At 52.1% G+C, this 13,184-nt stretch overlaps 2 protein-coding genes across 2 annotated transcripts; both read left to right on the top strand.

The window, feature by feature from the left end:
• Positions 1 to 7,928: 7,928 nt before the first annotated feature.
• On the top strand, positions 7,929 to 9,050 carry AP5S1 (adaptor related protein complex 5 subunit sigma 1). The gene is made up of 2 exons (XM_088056889.1): positions 7,929 to 8,091; positions 8,491 to 9,050. Exons 1-2 carry the CDS (start codon positions 7,934 to 7,936, stop codon positions 8,915 to 8,917), a joined length of 585 nt encoding a protein of 194 aa, XP_087913015.1. The 5' UTR covers positions 7,929 to 7,933; the 3' UTR covers positions 8,918 to 9,050.
• A 1,682-nt stretch (positions 9,051 to 10,732) lies between these two features.
• On the top strand, positions 10,733 to 12,997 carry LOC148184164 (sulfotransferase 1 family member D1-like). The gene is made up of 7 exons (XM_088056888.1): positions 10,733 to 11,570; positions 11,645 to 11,770; positions 11,875 to 11,972; positions 12,070 to 12,196; positions 12,296 to 12,390; positions 12,470 to 12,650; positions 12,761 to 12,997. Exons 1-7 carry the CDS (start codon positions 11,426 to 11,428, stop codon positions 12,871 to 12,873), a joined length of 885 nt encoding a protein of 294 aa, XP_087913014.1. The 5' UTR covers positions 10,733 to 11,425; the 3' UTR covers positions 12,874 to 12,997.
• The last annotated feature ends 187 nt before the right edge of the window (positions 12,998 to 13,184 follow it).

Raw genomic sequence — 13,184 nt, 5'->3', positions numbered from 1 at the left:
GCAGTGCTTTTGGTGACATGGGGAGTCTGACAGCCACATATTAAGTGCAACACCAGAGCAGGGTGCCTGAATGGCCAGAGGTGGCAGGGGCTTCCTGGACAAACTCTTGGAAAATGTTGCCATCAGACTACAAAGAAAGTTAAAGCAGTGGGACTGTTCATGTCCTTCTGCACAAATCCTGAGAGTCTAAGGAACAAGCATGCTAGAACATAGCACAGCAGGTTGGAGGCAGAGGGTTATGGAGGCAGTATTGTGGAAATACAAAGGGCACAGACATGGCAGAAGGACCTGTGCCAGGGTGAAGTGAGACTATATATTAAATCAAGTTAATGGGATCAAATCAATTAGCCATCTTACAGGACTGGACTTCTAGGAACCCAGATGTTGGAAGAAAAGTGCTGGGAGCACCTTCAGCTTCACAGTATGACTGCTTGCCTCAGGACAAATAAAATAACAAAGAAGGAGTAGTAGACAAGCCACTAAGTGCAATACTGAAGCTTTCCAAGGAGCACACACAGAGCACACAATTATTTAGATCAAATAGGACAGCACAACAGCACCCTTCATAAAGTCAGACTGTCAGAACAATATCTGCTGCATTGGTCCACCTACCTCCATCTTGCACTCATGCTGGGAGCAAGCAGTCTGTCCCAAGCATCCTCCTGCTTCTGAATATGGCTTGCCTTAAAACTGCCAGAGACAGAGCTGGCTGGAGCCCACTGCAGTGAAGTCCCCATGCACTTTCAGTGGGAGAAGCTTGAAAGGAGCTTGGAGCAGGGGAGGAGCTGTAGGCGGGGAGACAAATTGCTCCTCAAGGACCTCAAGGCAACAATAGTGCAGATCATGGTCCCAAACATGCATTGTCTGCAGCAGAGGCCAGGAGCAGGAGCAAGAGTTGTGGGGAGGGTGCAGTGACCCAGGAGTTGGTGTTGTCTTCTGATTTCTATTTTGTTTCTCTGATTACAAAATACTTTCCCTGATAAAAATGTTAACTTCATTCTAGAAGGAAACATGAAGCTGCTGTTCCAAATCAGTATGGATCTTATTCAAACAAATTATTTATTGATTTTAAAAAAGGTTTTTAGGGGAGGTGATCTGACTTTAGCAATGCTTTCTAAGTATCCACCTGATGGCAGAGTTTTTTCAGACAAGGGGTCTTGGGCTGTCCTTGAGCCATGGAGGTGGCAGCTATAGAAAGGGAAGAGTTTTTTGGGACATGACACATGAGAGTCCATCAGTAGAATGCATGCAGCAGCATGTCCATGGTGCTCTAGCTTCTCAGGAGTGGGAATGGCTTTGCTATGACGTTTACTTAAAAGGACATGATGTGCTCTGCCATGTGCCATGATGACAAACCGGTCCCTCTTTCCATGCCTGGGGACACAGTGTGTTGGCAAGATGGCAGGATGCTCAGCAAATGAGCTTCTCAGTACTGATGCAGTTTTGCAGAGTTGGATCTGCTTGTAAGTCTGGTTGTAAAGGGAGATTTATAATGCTGTATGCCAAAGGTACCCTTTAAAGCACCAGCTGTTTTAACACTGGGAAATAACATCAGCATCTCGAGAGGTTTGCGCTATTTCTGTTTTAGCAGTCACTTCATTAAAGATCTAGGAGCTGGAAATCCTTGTAATCCGTCATATACTGTTCCCAAAGCCTGAATCAAAGCCATGTTACTGACACCTGGCTGGAAGTGGTTTTGCAGATGCTGTTCCAGCTGTAAGTAGCATATTTACAGCTCAAACTTAGTGCAGCCAAAGACTGCAGTAATGGCAGAGGGACCTTCAAGCAGGTAACTTGCAGGAAAACTCTGGTAGAGGTCCTGTTAAACTTTCTACTGTTTGCATTTTTTCATAGGAGGGTAGGTGGGAGCTGGTTTTGTGGAGGAATAGAGATGGGAGTCACCAAAAATAGCAAAAACCAAGTGGGGGGATGTGGGAAGACAAACCAGGGCTTTGGGGCTCTGCCACTCATATATAAGATATCCAGCCTGAAAGCCATAAGGGTAAACACAAAGCCTAAAATTCAAAGCCTAAACGTGCAAGGTCACACAGCATTTAGATCTCCTGCTGGAGAGCAGCCTCTGCTCTGTGCTCCTGTAAATCATCTACCATGAACAGGGGAAACAAGTCTATGAATACACATGAAAGTGCAGTAGCTTTGAGAAGAGCTGGCACGAGCTCCAGCTCACGTGTGCAGTGGGTGACACTTTGGACACAACAGGCTCACAAGACACTCCCACCTGGCCATACTAGTCCTGGTCCTCAGCATGATTGCTGCCAGCAGAGGAAAAGTTCCTCCAAGAAAACAATAGACAGACACAGAAAATCATAGATATTATTATCACCAAGAAATCAAACAGGACAGTGTAAATGTGCTTGTTTTCAGCTATATATAAGGAGGCAGCTTATTCAACCTGCTGCACACATCTCCACTGTAAATGTGACAGTAATTGTAAACTAAAAATAAGCCAAGAAACCCAACAGTGAGGAGGAAAGAGAACATAAGAAAGGCTGCTTCAGGGTACAGGCTGATTACCTAAGAGGATTTCTATTGTCATAAAGTAGTTTTCCCCTTAAAAGGCAGATAAGGCCACTTTGTTCAGTAAGTGGTGGTACTATATTATTTTAAGTCAAGAGCTTCTCCTTGGAGCTGATTATTTGTTTAGTGAGAAGTAGCTTCAGAGACACCATTGGGAATTATTTTCCCTGATCAAGAGGCTGGACTGTGAGAATGCAACTGAATTTCCTTTCACTTGCCAAACAGCCTTGCAGCACTAGGAGGCTCAGGTTTTACTGGATTTCTCCAGTTCCAGCCACTCCAATGTCCTCAGCTCTCTTCCAGACTTTATGGAGGCATTTTTGATTTTTTTCAGAAGTGAAGCAAAGCATAATTGCAAAACCCACCTGAAATCAGTGTGGCCAAAAGTAATCACTTCCTCAACCTTGCTCTGAGTACACAAGCCTTCATGGGTTAACTGTTACACATTGGTTCATAATTGTGTCAGAAAACATTTATGTTAGCAGCTGCACCAGCAAGGTTAGTACCAAAATATCCTTCTGTGCTTTGGGGTTTGGCTGTTCATTTGTTTGTTTTGTTCTTGTTTGTTTGGGGCTTTTTACGATCCTCATCCTGTTCTAAATAGGGGAGTGATTAATTCCTCTCTTTCTGTTTTATTTTGCTTCAGCCCACTGGTTTTTGTTTTTGTTTTATTTCAGGAAGGAAAACAACTACTTTGGGTATAACAGAAGGAAAACACAACTGCACAAGTACAGCTCCCAAAAGACAGAACCAGCCCTGTTTGTATCTTAGAATTATGGAATGGCTTGGGTTGGAAGGCACCTCAAAGATCATCTAGTTCAACCTCTCCGCCACGGACAGGGCCACTACACCAGGTTGCTCAAAGCACCACCCAACTTGCTCTTGAACACTTCCAGGGATGTTCCAGTGCATCAACACCTTCACAGGGAAGAATTTCTTCCTGATATATAATCCATATCTGCCTTTTATCAGTTTGAAGCCATTCCTCCTTGCTCTATCATGCCACGCCCTTGTTCAAAGCTCCTCTTCAGCTGTCTTGTAGCCCCTTTATGTACTTAATTCTGTGTAAGGCTGGCATATAATACTTGAAAGAACAAAACCGATGAAGTCACCATGGCATAAACTACTTTGAAATTACCTATAGCTGAACGGACTTGCCCTCTAGGTCCCTGATATTGCTGGAGGGGGCAGCAGTTATCATGTAGCAGGTAGGAATGGATAGCAGTGGCTAGAAGGAAAAATAATTTGATACAGCAGCAGCCACTGAACACAGTCTGAGGCTGCAGGGCTCTACTTTCAAGGAAAGTGTATCTTCCCTGCTAGAAGAACATGCAAACATTTCTTGGATCATCTTCCTATATCAAAATTACTGAGGGAATCAACAGTGTGGTGAAAAGGGTGAGAACTTCTGTAGGTTAACACACAGGATCAGGTACGCAACCAAACTCTGTCGCTGTAAGAAAAGTTATTTCTTGAAGTAATTGCGATATGTAATTTGATTTACTGTTCTGCACAGAAGAGATATGGGGTGGTAAATCCCAGAGCCAGCACCCCAGGCACAACCTTGGGCTATGAAGTCTTACTTAAGTCACTGCTTGGCTTGTTATTGGCTCCTCCTTTCTCCACTTCAAATTAAAGCCATTGTGTCCCAAGAAATCATTGTTCATGCTCGGTGAGTGGTGGTCTTTTTGCAGGGGGAGGTGCCTGAGCTGGGGTGTGGTTTTTACTATTATAGGGAGCAAAAGTTCATCACTGGAGCAAGTTCTCACTACAGAACTAGTCAAAGTTGGGGTTTTTTTAGTACATCATTACACATTCTGGATAAGAAGGGCGTTATCTTTCTGTGTTTTCCCTCTTCAAGAACTTAGGCCATAAATTTTCTATCTTCCACATTCCTGTGATTATTGCTTCCATTGCTTAACCACTTTGTTCTTTACCTTGTTTGGAACTTCATTCCCATTATTCATCAAGGTGGTGAGAGGAAAGGTGGGTGACAGTATTGGTGTTAACGTCTTTGAAATGGGTCTTAATGTCTGTACTAACTTTGGGCAGCAGGTTTGTTGCAGACACCAGACAACTTGGCTCCTGAAACAGCCAAGCGGGTCTGCACAAGCCTGAACTTCTGAACTTTCGGGTAAAAGAGCAGGTTCAAGGGGGGAGGGAATATGTGGTAGGCAATTTGGGAAGGCTGGACCTTCCTGTTACTCAGCCAATGGGGAAAGGAAGAGGCAACATGAGGCTGCACCCTCCAAAACCTCAAGAGAGAGAAAACCCCACGGGTGTGTGCCCTGGTGGACTCTCTCTCTTTATTCAAATAAAGTTGAAGGGCTTCTCTGTCTCCTTTATAGACATAAACTTCTGGCGTTTGTGAAATTTCCTAACAGTGGGAACCAGTATGGGAGTGCCTGTGGGAAATCCCACTCGAGGTTGAAGGTCCACTTGCATTGGTCCAAGAAGCTTAGTCCATCTTTAGACAAAGTGCAATTATGTCCATTCATATTTAAGTTATGATAGTGATTGACTCGTGGCCCTGTCAAAAGCCAAGATAATTTGAACAAGCACAAGTAGTAATGAGCCAGAGCAGAATTGAAGTGGAGCCACAGACCAACTGAACATGAAACAAACTGGAGCTACAAATAAGCTGAAGCAGAAATGAAGCCAGGGAAGGTGAAACCAAACTGGAGTCTAAAACATGCTGGAGGCACAAACAAACTTTATGAGCTGAACCGGAGACAAACTGGGGACAGAAACAAATCACCTGAAGCTGCAAATGAGGTGAAGCAGAAAGCAGCGGGAATCTTCCCCGAGCAGGAGACGTAAACTAACTGGAGTCACAAAGGAAATGCGGCTGCCAGCTCCCCGCAGCATCTCTGTGCGGGATGAGCGGGATGTGCAGGATGAGGAGGGCGCTAGCAGGGCCGTGCTGAGGGCAGGCAGCAGCAACATCGTCCTCAGTGCAGGCATCCCGGCGTCTTCTCGGGGGATCCACACCCGACCCGGGTCGCTCGGGCTCGAGTGGTTCCGGGCGTGGCCAATTCGAGCTATCCTGCCGGGTTACAGCAGAGCCAGCGCGGGACCGAAGGGTTCGTCCTGCCGGCAGTGGCTCTGAAAAAGAGCTGGGGAGAAGAAACCAGGTGAGGCCGGGTGGCAGGAGGGGGGTGACCTGCAGCTGCTCCCCGGGACGGGACCCCCGGGAAGGGCCCCTCAGGCTCCCGCGGCCCCGGGCGGCGGCGCCCCCTGGCGGCCGCGGACGGCGGGGACTGTGCGGAGGCGCCGCGCGCCTGTCCCGCACCGGGCGCCGCCTGGCGGCCCCAGCACAACACCGCAGCGGCACGGCACCGCAGCGGCACGGCACCGCAGCGGCACGGCACCGCAGCGGCACGGCACCGCAGCGGCACGGCACCGCAGCCCCGGGAGCGGCCCCGGCACCCCCTGCCCGCACCCATCGAAGTGCAGCTCTGGGCCATGTGCAGCAAGGTTGCATGAGGATAAGGCTGGCCATCCGCTCCTGGGGGCCAGCACCAGAGAGACAGCTCCGGGAGGGACACTGTTAGGAGCATGAATCCACGATGTCAGAGGTTTATGTCCAAAAAGGAGACAGAGGAAACGTGTGACTTTATTCAAATAAAGGGAGAAACCGTGGGAATTTCCCATTAAGTCTCTCGGATTGCTGAGGGTCACAGCTCCCTTTTTATCCTAAGTTCCTGGCTGCATCACCCTCTTCCTCATTGGCTGAGGTACTTGGAAGGTGCAGACTTCCCGAATCACCTCCTCTATGCCCCCCTCTAATACGCATCCCCCTTTTGTTATATAATAGAAAGAAGAATATAAAGCTATTCACAATTCTATTAAGTCTTTGTTCTTTTTCTCTAGGTTCAGGAATTTAAAACGGCCTTGGCTAAGCAACAGTCCATGTTGATTAATAACATTTTCTAGAACTAATAGTTTCTTCTGTTACTTCCTTATCTATGAATTCCTAGGCCTATTTACAAGCAGATTCACATGGTCTGCTTGTAAAGACATACTCATCCCTTTCAGACATCATGCCTGGGATGGATACTATAGCCAGAATATGGGCACTGTAGTTTGAATATGGACACCATAGCTGGGATATCATGTCTCCAAACATGCCCTGCACACGGCAGAAAGACCGTCCCACCCTCCCATCCCCACCTTCAACCCACAAATAACCAGCCACAGCCATAAAGAATTTGTGTAAAACCAGCTTTGCCACTGAAGTCACTTGAGAAAGAAAACAAGTTTTCCATGGCTGGAAAGGTCTCATGGAAGAGTCTCATGTCTCCACCCAGATATGTCCCTCTCCATGGCCCCTCTGGCCATGGGCCTCTCCATGTCCCATGTGCCAGCCACACACTCCTTCTGCCTCACTCAAGACAAGATCTTTCCATGCTGGCCCTGGCCATGTTCCCCTGAGGCACCTCAAACCAGCCACATTTACCCTCGTGTCCTCTCCCAGCCGTGTCCACGCCGTGCCCAGGAACACCCCCCCCGCATTTAGATCCCAAAACCGCTGTGCTGCGCTGCCACTTTGAGCCACGGACCCCGTGCTGCATTCCCGGTGTACGAGTACCACGATGGCCACATCAAGGGCCCCCTCCAGTCTTATTTCAAGTAATTTGTCCTTCTCTAAGCCAGCTGTGGTTAACCTTGGGGGACAGGAGGGGCTTCATCCCAACCCCAGAGCCAGGGTTTGGGCACGGTGAGCTGGGGAGGGTGGGGAGTGTTTTTTACACACTGTTAACTCCTTCAGGAGAGAAAACAACCCCGGCTCCTGATCTGTAAATGCACCTCAATGCGGCTGCGGGGGATGTGTGGGAAAAGGGAGAGCGACTGGCAGGGGCGAGGGCTGGAGCGATGGGAACTTTCCTGGGGAGCTGAGAGCTCACTCAGGACAAGCACCGGTACACTGAGAGCTGTCCCTGCGGGGGTGCCAGCACCGCGGGAGCAGCGGCTGACCTGGACCCCAGGCAGGCAGCACGGTGGGGGCTCACAGCACTGCCCCGCTCCGACAGCTCCCAGTGCCGGCAGCTCCTGGTGCCGGGGCAGCGTGGCCGTACCCACGGAAACATCCCGGGGAGGGGACACGGAGAAGGAAAGGCTCTGGAGCGCTTTCCGCGCTCCCTCAGGGGAACCCCACGGCCTTTCCCCGCCCACCGCCTTTTTCCCGCCAATCAGCTCTCGCTGCCCCCGAGCCCTGGCCAATCGTGCCTGCGCTTCCGCCGCCCGCCGTGAGGGCCGCTCCTTGCGAGCCAGCGCGGCCGCTTCCGGCGCGCCGGGGCCGGGGCCGTGTAGCGGCCGTGTGGCGGCTCTGTGGCGGTCCTGTGGCGGCCCTGTGGCGGCCGTGTGGCGGCTCTGCGGCGGTCCTGTGGCGGCCATGGTCCGCGCGTTCGTGCTGCTGGCGCCGGGCGGGCCCGCCGGCCGTGCCCCCTGCCGCGTGCTGTACGCGCGCACCTTCGGGACCCCTCCCGGGACCGCCCCCGCGGGCCCCCGGCAGCGCCTCCGCCGCAAGGAGCAGCTGCTGGTCGTGGCCAGGTACAGCCGGGACATCCCCTTCCTGCGGATGCTGGGCTCGGTGGGACACCTTGTGCCATCTCTTGAGCCCTCTGGACTTGTGACACCTCCTCCCTGTCCCTGGGATCCCCAGAGCCGTGGTACACCCTTTGTTTGAGGGGAGGGCTCTTGAGCTTTGCCTGGCCCCCAGGGCTGGAACACCCCTTGACTGTGGGACACCTTACATTCCTAAGGGGAGCCCTTTTTGGGAGACAGGGCTCGGCGAGAACTCCAGGACCATGCCCCCGCATTCATGGGATCCACCCTTTCTGGGGATGCTGGGCTTGGCAGGGACCCGGGACACTGTCCCCCAACAGAGGGGTCACTGTCCCTGGATGAGGTGGGGGTCCTTAACACGAAGGTCCCCCTTTTCTCTTCCAGGCAAGTGGCCTCCCAGTGTCAACTGCTGCAGTCATCCTTGGGGCGCCTGTCCTCCCCACAACTTCCACAGCTGCCTGATGAGCCAGTGTCACTCCAGGATGCTCCAGGGGGTCTTTTCCAGATGCCCCCTGGAGACCCATTCCCTGAGCGGGTGACAGTAGTCTGGTTATCAGTGCTGGCCCTCGCCTTCGCTTTGGTTTGTGAACCTCAAGAGAATCTATCATTGGCTGAGATCACCCTGCGGCGCCTGGCTCCCCGCCTTCTCCTCTCCCTGCGCCTCCTTGGCCCCGGTGCTGATGTCCTGCTCCGTCCTGATGCCGCTGATGCCCTCCTGGACCGTCTCCTGCCCCATGGGCAGATGCTTTTTCTTAACGAACATTTACTCCAGGCAATGGACCGAGAGCTGGGTATCAAAGCATCCCGCTGAGCTATGGATGACATTCCTGCCTACCACCCACAGATATTTTTGGGGGATGAGAGACAAGGGAGGGATGTAAGATGGTTGCAAAGCCCCAGTGGGATGGATAAGAAACAGTTCAGGAATAAAATGCAACGAGCTAGCTAAGAGCAAGGTTTTAATCCATTTATCCCCCAACACCATCATGGGAGAGCTAATAGCCATCCCCATAAATCCTCCTGGAGCTGGGATAGTGCCAAGTTCCTGCGCTGTTTTCCTGCAATGCATTCCTGCACCACTCTGCGTGCACACGACAGCAAGTGGGGAGACTGCACGTGGCTGTGAATGGACACTAAAGAGGGACACTGGGTTGTGGTTACCCCAGCTGGGCACTGTGGGGGAGGCAGGGGGTCCCCAGCAGGGGAGACATGGCTCTGGGATGGGACCTTGCCAGAGTACATGGGGAAAACAGGGGTGTGCATCCGGCCATGGGGCATTGGGGTCTCTGTGTGGGGGATTAGATAAACAGGCAGTGGGGCAGGATGTAGCCGTGTGCCTGGCACAGCAGGGTGGTTGTCCCTAGATGGTGCTGCTTGGGGCCAGGGGACCTGTGTTACATCCTGGGAGGTGGCAGGAGTTGGGACCCACCTATCCAGCTCTGCAGGATGCAGTGGGGAGCAGGGTCCTACCCTAGCAGTTTCTAGAAAATCCAGAGAGCCAGGAGCTGGGGTGCACGGCTTTTCCGCCAGTGTGCCAGGAGCAGTCTGGGCACTGCTAGGCCATGCAGAGGGGCTGTCACGGGGCCAAACCCCAAAGTGCTTTCCCTTGTAACTGCACCAGTAAAGCTGGAGCACCTGAGGAGGGGTGCTGGGCACTTGGCTTCAGCCATGACGTGTCTCTGGCTGTGCCGGGGGATCTCACTGTGCTGGAGGTGTGGGGGCATTGGAGCCCACTGTAACATCCCACCCTTAAGGAGAAGGGAGCACTGTCTTCACCTTCCCATGTGATAGCAGCTGTCACATTCTGCACCCACAACTGGCTTGAACAAAACCAGGAGCCAAAGAGTGTTTCAGTTGAGTGCTAGCAATTTATTCTTGATGAGAATCAACTGGAATCTGAATGTATGGGCCATTATTATGTATGCACTGATAGGATTCCAATTGCTGGATTTCAATGTCTCCTGGCTTACAGCCAAAATTCTCTTGCAAATCAGCCACCTGAATTGGATCAAATGGGATAATTATTTGTGTGTGATTTTCCTTTCCACCCTGAGGTCTAGTAGATCCAGGGGGAGTTGAAAGAGATAAAGAATCATCTTCTCCTGGTTCTCTGTCATGAGGATCGCCCTGTATGTTTCCATCCCATGTAAATCTGCTGAACTTTTCCTGGAACTTCGATATCTTGGTTGCCGTATATGGCGCTGTTTTGGTAGCAGTTTGCTGACCTTGTCCATCATCTGTATTTCAGTTTTAAGTAAATGTCATGTTATTTCCTCATCATCAGATGAAAATGTTACATGTATTTTTTGTCAGGGTAACAGATCTGTTTATTGTCTTCCAACTCCCTAACTGACAGAGAAAGTCAGAGTTGTGAGATTGTATTTCTGCAGATGGTCCAGATGCTATATCCTGCACTGGTGCCTCCTTTCCCAGAGACCCCACTGACCTGGCCTGGGCTAGGCACTTGTCTTCTGCTTCTCCTTGATCTCCTCCTGGAGCAAGAGCAGCACCTGCTCCATCATGGTGGGTTCCTGTACTGCACAACCTGCTGGATCAGATCATCCAGGGTGGAGCAGGTCAGCTTATTCAGCCCTTTCCTACAAGAGGCATTGAAGGAGCACCCAGGAAGGCAGAGAGGGAAATTCCCCCTGTTTGCAGCACCGTCAGCCAGTCTTGGCCAGTCTGGTCCCCAGGACATGCAGGGACACTGCAGGACAACACAGTGCTCATGAAGCCCTGGGGGGAGGGAGGCAGAGCCCACTCCAAAATTGTCCCATGCCCCAGCTGCTGGCACTTGGAACCTCCTTCACGTCCTGTGTGCTCAGTAGCTGAGCCAGCTCTTGTTAACCTTTACAGCTTGGGTGTGGTGGGAGGGTGGAGGTGCCAGGGCTCCTGGGCACCAGAGCACATGGAATCCTGAGGTACGGCTGGGTAGCAGAGCTGTCCCTGGAGCTCCACAACCCCGTGGCACTCATTAAAGGGGCTGTAGATGTAGGGGAGAAGTGCAGACAGGTGGGAGAAGAGGTGATACTGGGCTCCATTCTTAACCCCTCATGGCTTGGGCTTAGTGCATGGCCAGCATCCATGTTAGGGCAGTAGCCTACCAAGGATCAGGGCATGTTCCTGTGGCACTGGCAGTACCTCTGCCACATGTGATCTGGGCTGGACTTTGCCTGATGGGGCACTGCCCCGGGCACAGTCCTGCCACAAGAACCAGTACTGCCCTGGCACAGTCCTGGCAAAGGAGCCAGCTGATCCCAAGGTTGTGGAGGCTGCCAGCAGGGACGACAGCCAGTTCTGTCTGGACCCACTGTCAGCCATGGAGCAGGAGGATGCAATCAGGCAGGGGCTGGGAAGTCTCCATGGCATTCCCCTCTTCAAGAGCTTCATTGAGGGCTGGCCACAGGTGAAGGCTTTCCAAGCCCGTCCAGATGACTTGCTCATCTCCACCTACCCCAAATCAGGTGAGTGGTCCTGGGGAAGGGTGCAGGGGGGATGGTGTGACACCAGCCGTTGCAGTGCTGTCCCTGTGCTGCAGGCACAACATGGCTGAGTGAAATCATGGACATGATCTACCACGATGGCAACGTGGAGAAGTGCCGACGGGATGCCATCTACAACCGTGTGCCCTTCCTGGAAATGAAGGTCTTCAAGGGTCCGAGTGGTGAGCTTCCCCAGTTCAGCTGCCTGGTTTGGGTGGAGAGGGAACACAGCCAGCGTGGGGGTGAGGGTGCTGGGGCTCACCCCTCTAAGTCCCCTGTGCCACAGGTGTTGAGCAGCTGGAGAACACCCCATCCCCACGGCTTGTAAAGACCCATCTCCCGGTCCAGCTCCTCCCAACCTCCTTCTGGGAGAAGGACTGTAAGGTAACATGGGAGTTTCCCCCTGTCTCTCTCCCCATCTGGGTTGGTAGGGAGGAGGCACCACTTTGTACCTCTCAAACACATCCTTGGCTCTCTCCAGATTATCTATATGGCCCGCAACCCCAAGGATGTTGTCATCTCATACTACTACTTCCACCTGATGGCCAAGGTACACCCTGACCCTGGCACGATGGCTGAGTTCTTGGAGAACTTCATGGCTGGCAAAGGTGTGGGCTGAGCCACAGAATGCCCACCCTGAAATGCTGGTGGGAAGGACATCCCCCGCTACCCTCCTTTTTAGCTAATCCCTTGACCAAATCCCACAGTGGCCTACGGGTCCTGGTACGACCATGTGCGTGGATGGTGGGAGAAGAAGCAGGAGAAGAAGATACTCTACCTCTTCTATGAGGACATGAAGAAGGTGAGGGTGGGATGGAGAAGGAGGAGACCTGGTTTCCCCCAGCTTTTTTGCCAGCCTCCTCATGTCAATCACCCTGCAGGACCCACGGCGGGAGGTGCAGAAGATCTTGCAGTTCCTGGGCAAGGAGTTGGCAGAGGAAACAGTGGAGAGGATCCTGCACCACACCTCCTTCCAGGAGATGAAGAAGAACCCTGCTGCCAACTATGAGACCATGGCCTTCACGCTGATGGATCACAGCCTCTCCCCCTTCCTCCGGAAAGGTGATGGAGGATTTGGGAGAGATGTCCCTGGATTGTATTTCAGCCCCCATCTGTGGCTACAAATACTTAATGTGTGTGAGGATTTACCCCTGTTATTTTCTTGCCCCCAGGGATCACTGGAGACTGGAAGAACCACTTCACTGTGGCCCAGAATGAGCGCTTTGACCAGCACTACCAGGAGCACATGGCAGGCTCTGACCTCCACTTCCAGATGGAGGTTTGAGGTGCTCATCTCCCTTCCCAGGAGGACTGTGCTTCTCCTTGCTCTCCCAGTGGGGAGGGTGGATCCAGATGGAGTTTCTTTCACTAATTCACTTTTCCCCCTGTAATAAATTGTGATAAATGGAGGTTGAGTCATTGCCTGCATGGAAAATGAGGGTGGGGCCTGAAACCCCTGAATCTAGGCAGTGTCCAGGAACACCTTCACGGTCATCAGGAGAGAGGGTGGGCACATAGTGATGGTCAGGCATCACCAGGGGTTTCTGGGGCACCCTCCCAGAAACCACCACTGGCCCCTGTCAACTTGGGCTGCCC

The sequence above is a fragment of the Pseudopodoces humilis genome, chromosome 6 (assembly GCF_049639895.1).
Source record: "Pseudopodoces humilis isolate 2021_Gansu_Grassland_sample_001 chromosome 6, ASM4963989v1, whole genome shotgun sequence".
NCBI classification, from domain to species: Eukaryota; Metazoa; Chordata; class Aves; order Passeriformes; family Paridae; genus Pseudopodoces; species Pseudopodoces humilis.
Note: the sequence above shows the minus strand (reverse complement) of the source record. Positions and strands in the feature narration are given on the sequence as shown.